General features: G+C 29.1%; 1 protein-coding gene across 1 annotated transcript in view; it reads left to right on the top strand.

Annotated features, from left to right (window-relative positions):
* The window catches only part of LOC115236669 (dynein heavy chain 1, axonemal-like), a 36,662-nt gene that overhangs the window by 6,799 nt on the left and 23,893 nt on the right, over nt 1–5,970 (top strand). The window contains exons 7-10 of the mRNA XM_029809259.1: nt 145–350; nt 428–590; nt 2,080–2,240; nt 4,816–5,031. Coding sequence (XP_029665119.1) covers nt 145–350; nt 428–590; nt 2,080–2,240; nt 4,816–5,031 — 746 coding nt within the window. The remainder of the gene's footprint in view (nt 1–144; nt 351–427; nt 591–2,079; nt 2,241–4,815; nt 5,032–5,970) is intronic.

The raw sequence follows: 5,970 nt of genomic DNA, 5'->3' as shown, positions 1-5,970 counted from the left end.
TATATTATAATATATTAATTTATGTAATTATTATATTTATGACATTTTATCTTTGATCATTTTAAAATGTATATATTATTTTAAAATGTATATATGTTTTATATTTTATTCAACACATTTTCTTCACGAATGATATTTTTGCAGATATCGAAGTTCCAACTAAGGACAATGTGCGAAGCGCCGCATTAATCGGATATCTTCTCATTAATGAGACAAATATACTCTGCGTGGGTCCAACCGGAAGCGGCAAAACTCTGACGGTTTCGGCGAAATTATCACGTAATATGCCGAAGAAATATATTTGCGACTTCGTGACTTTCTCGGCGCGAATCACGGCAAATCAGACACAAGTACGGCAGGAGAGAGCGAATTACATATTTTTCGGGACGGGAAATGAGATTAATAGCGCGGATCTATTTTCGCGCAGGATTTAATTGACGCGAAATTGGACAAGAGACGTAAAGGCATTTATGGGCCGCCGATCCTGAAAAAGCAAATTTTTTTCATCGACGACTTGAATATGGCAGCGCTGGATGCGTACGGCTCTCAACCACCAATTGAATTAATCCGCCAGTTTATGGATTCAAAGGGTGAGAAAAAAAAAAACAAGATTAATTAAATTATAATAATCCATTCAATTGATCATATCGATGCACGAATCATTGCTATGGTAATAAACCGATGAATAAAAAAATCTGGCATGAAAATTGACTTAAAAATAAAATGTAGAAAAAATAATAATAGCTTATTTAGCCGCGTATTTAGCCCGTTATGTGAAAATTATAAAGCTATAAATAATTCTAGCTACTAGCTATTCTAATTTAGCTACTATTATAGAACTATTCTATTATAATTCTAGCTATATGCTATATTTTATTTTGATCTGCAAACATTTTTCTAGATTATTTGCCATTATAAATTCTTGTGAAGTAATACAACACACATATATTAAAATTTCTTCATTTTTAGATAAAAAAATGTTTTACAGAGCAACATTTTATAATTTTATATATCTCATGAATAGTATATTATATTTCAAATTAAGAAAGTTGATAAGATTCTAAAACAAAATTCACAACTTTGAAATCCGGGTAAAAAAGAGTTATTATAAATCTCAAATATAGATTAATTTTACACTTGGTATAAGACCAAAAAAATTTTCTGACCTGTACAGTAATCAGTTGCTTCTTAATAGAAGAATTATTTACTATGAAACTGACGCACTACTACGCGCGTTTGGCATTTAGTTGCCCGCAAAGTTTCGAAGTTGAGTTCATAAATTATACAGTGTATAAAAATAGAAACATTTCCATTTCCGTGCCACAGCATCGCAAAGTACCTTTTACTCAAAAGATTCATAATTTTCATATTTCTTATCTCATTAAAATCTTCATTTAAAAAATTTTATATGAAATAAGTTGTACCGTGATAACGGAAGAGAGAGAGAGAGAGCTAATCAAAATAATTCTTGATTTAATCTCTTGAAAATTTCAATTTTAATCCTCAAAAGCTCTTGAGAAAACTTAAGAAGAAATTAATGTCTTAAAAAATTATATATGAGAATCTGCATATATAAAACATTTAATGAAACATACAAAATAATAATTTCTAATTATTAAATACTTGTTTCTCACACACTTTAAAATATTAGTATTATATAAAATCAGTACTCTAATAATATCATAATTTTAATAACCTATTTCTACAGAACAATGTGTAGTCCTCAAGGCAATGACGCTGTCACAGTTGACTTTTTATACGACTAGGTCCGATATCGCGGATATATATACATTTCAAATATAAATACGATCAGATTAATATTCTTTATCCACGATATTGAACGAGTTATATAATCATGGAATCTTAATAGAAAAAATTCCTGACAGCGTATCATCTATTCCGTTATCTTAACAAGTCCAGCTTTAATAAATCAAGAATATTGTCAAGATTTTAATTTCTTTTTATAGTTTTCTTTGAAATTATGCTAATTGTAAAAAAAATAATGCTCTTTACAAACTACTTATATAATATGTTAAAACATAGCGTATATCAAAATATATCGAGATAAGTTCTCCGCAGGATGGTATGATAGAAAAGAGATCGGATCCTTCAGACTGATCGAGGACGTAAATTTTGTCGCAGCTATGGGACTTCCCGGAGGTGGAAGAAACCCTATAACTGCCAGACTTATTCGACATTTCCATATTATTGCATTTCCAGAGATCGACGACGACGCCAAAGTGAGTTGCATAGTATTTGTATAGCTGCATTGAATACGATAATTGCTTGCGTTTATCGACAATCTCTCAGGATATCGATCACCGTTTTTTTTTGCCTAGAAATAAAAAAGTGAAATTTCCACGATCGTAAATTTTTTGAAGTTGCAATCTTATTAAATAAGAAGATCCTCGATTGAATAGAATCTCTCTCGTTATGAACATTGAATATTTTTAAAAAGTTTTGCTTTCAATTCATAATCTACTTTTTAAAGCAATATATTGTAGAGATAAAAAAAGATAATTATACAATTTGTTTGAAATATTAAACATAATATTTTTTGTTCTACAGAATTTAATTATTAAAACCTTTGACACAATACATACTTTATAAAATATAAATTATATATCTAATTAAAATTAACTTAATATCTCTTGTGTTAAACGATAGCAATAAATATAAGAAAATCTTCGATCTTTCAGTACGGAAATTGTAAGCTGTGAATAAGGCAATGAAAGCTATTGCTTATTATTCTTTAAATTAACTATCACGAGCGTGATATTAAATGGCAACGCGTAACAGGAATTAAAATTAGATACGGAAAAGAAGACTTTTTACATTGCAAAATTCATGACAATAAAGTAAATTATTGTATGTTTTTACAAACATCATTTATTTGATAAAATCATATTTCATAAAAATTTTTATGTTAATGAAGGATAGCTTTCGAAACCGTCGAATGCACGATAAGATTACGTCTAATTTACTAGATTATTCGTGACTCGAGTGGATCGATATGCGCGTATGTAATATGTGGTACATCAAAGGTAATAATGCTCTCGCAGATATTTGCTTTCACCTGGGGGAAAGCGATCGATTGATAATTATGCGCATCCTCTTTTAAACGGATATTGAACTGTGCCATGCGCGCTTATATACACTTGTTTTAATCGCCATTATATATAAATGTACTTTATTTACGTCATCCATATTACGTCATTGATATTGTCTCGTAAGAACACGGTATGGACCAACGGATAATTTTTACAACAGCGAGATGTCATAAAACGCCCCCCGAGTAATTTTACAAAAGGCTCTTACATATAAATTATTACTTTTTGGGATATATATATATATATATATATATATATATATATATATTAAAGAAAATAAATTATATTTTATTTAATTGCAAAAAACTGATTCGTACAGAAATATATTCACAAAATCGATAAAAGAAATCACAAATAAAAATCATCCGTAGAAAACCAATAAAAATATAATGCACGATATATTATAGATAAAAAATACGCAAGAGTATTGCAATTTTATATAAAAAATTCAGAATCGAAATGTTTATCACATAATATTCAACGAATATTATTTATAATTTTTTATCGTTGCTTGCGCGTTGAAATTCAATGAAAGATAATTTCCGACATCACATTTGTTACGCTCGGGGTTGCATGTACTTGATACATGTATGTATCCTTCCACTGCGTCGTCAAGTTTTCTTCCATTCAATCGGCATATCCACGCCCAAGCGCATAATCGCGATTCTTTGGAAAAGACGGAACACCATGGGCATTGTTTGCCTTGTTCCTTCGTGCTTGCCGCAATTAGACGTCGTAAATCGTGACCGTACCGATCATAATTTATCATAATTACCTGCTCGGCTAATATAATGGAGGCCATAATCAACCTCGCCGAGTCTCTGCGCACCTGCGAGACCTTCTGTGTACGTTTTGTTCAAGGTCGACGAGGCAGGCCCGAGTTTAAATACTGTTAGTTAAATATTCGTGTCAAATACATTCATAATAATTAAATGGGAAAACTGGCAAATAACATTCATAATATTCGTACATGACATTCATAATATTCGTACCGCTTGTAGAGAATTTCCTCAGTTCTGATACCCTCGGATCAGATATCCTTTGTTATCCAACATTGGTTAATTAAATAGATTAGATCAAGAGCAATATTATTATTAATATTAAACGTGATAAATTGAGGCAATAAATAAATTTTAATTAGAACAGTGTGATAATTGTCTTTTAATATGAATCCTTTGGGGCGGTCGATATAGTATAAGTTTATCACTGCGAGAGATTTACTATATATATATTTATTTATATATTTATTTTATTATATATATAGTTCTCTTATAAAATTTTAAGTTAAATATTAAATTAATTTAATATTGAATATTAAGGCCAAAGCTTAAAATTTTTGAATTAATTTTTTGTTGGAGGAATTTCTATATCGGCCCACTGCCTTCTAAATTTCAATATTAAATATTCTCACGTAATTGCCAGGTTAAATTTCAATTAAAGTAAGTTTGAACAGCTTTTAAAGTAAAAATTAATGTTTAATTAAATACAGAATAAGCGCCAGAATGTTTGCCATGAGAAACTACTTCATATTATTTAAAGGATTTAGATGTTAAAGTGAATGCTACATAATTGGAATCACTGAAGATTTATAAAAGATAACTAATTAAATTTTTGTGTACGAGATAATATTTTCAAAATTAAAAATACATATCTATAAATCTAGTCATTTAACTTTATTATATATTTATATATATTTAATTTACAGTCGCACATCTTTAAAACAATTCTTAACACGTGGCTGTCAAATACACCAAAACTTGGAAATATGCTGGATGATATAGTGGACGCTACTTTAAAAGTTTTCGCAATTACATGCAGCCAAATGTTGCCAACTCCCAATAAATCCCATTATACTTTTAATCTTCGCGATTTGAGTAAGGTGTTCCAAGGTGTACTTATGGCAGACGCAACGAAAATGCTAGTTAGTATAATTTTTAAATATTATTAATTTTTTAATTAAAAAATTAATTGTAGTTCGCTGAAAGAGGTAAATCGTCTCGGAATTAATGACAAATTGTTTAAACAAAGATACGTCGATAATAACGACTATTCTGCAGAATGAAAAGAATTTTTCGATAAAAGGCTATGTGCTCGAGTGATTAAAACACGTGTATGATCAGACAAACCTTCCCTTCGGCTTTAGCGCATGCATGCGCGACGCTCGTGGCTATACATCGCACGTTATTAAAAAGTTAAAATAAGATTAAAAAAAGATAAATTCGTTTCATACAAAAATGGAATAAAAAATATTTAAATGGTTTTATATGTGACACAGTAGTCTATACATAAATCGACGAGTATTGTTATACGTTTCCAATTTTTTATTAATTGCTTTACAATAGAGATCACTTTAATCTAATTTAGTACTTTATTTAATACACAGCTAGCGTAAAATTAAATATTTTATATCCACTTTGATCCATAAGCGAAGCAAAATACGCGTTGTACAGGATTTTATTTATCGAGCAACATTTGACGTGTTTCATATCTTTTTTAATATATTTTTTAAATTGATTTCTAGAAATTATCTTACACATATTATATAATATTTGTATTACATTTGATTTATCTTTTTACATAGACTCGCGAGAAATTATTATTACTTTGGTATCATGAAAATATTAGAGTCTTCAGTGATCGATTGATTGATGACGAAGATAGAAAATGGTTCGATAAATTCTTGCGGGACATATTAAACGAAAAGTTCCACTGTGACGTTGATATTTTTATTGGGAAGAAAACGTTATTTTATGGTGACTTTTGTAGCACAGCAAAAGAATATGAACAGATAACAAATATAAAAAAAGTAATTAATTCTATTTATAGTTTAATAACTTAAATTTAATAATTAATATATTAT

This window comes from Formica exsecta, unplaced genomic scaffold, assembly GCF_003651465.1.
Source record: "Formica exsecta isolate Colony F162 unplaced genomic scaffold, ASM365146v1 scaffold26, whole genome shotgun sequence".
NCBI lineage: Eukaryota > Metazoa > Arthropoda > Insecta > Hymenoptera > Formicidae > Formica > Formica exsecta.
Note: the sequence above shows the minus strand (reverse complement) of the source record. Positions and strands in the feature narration are given on the sequence as shown.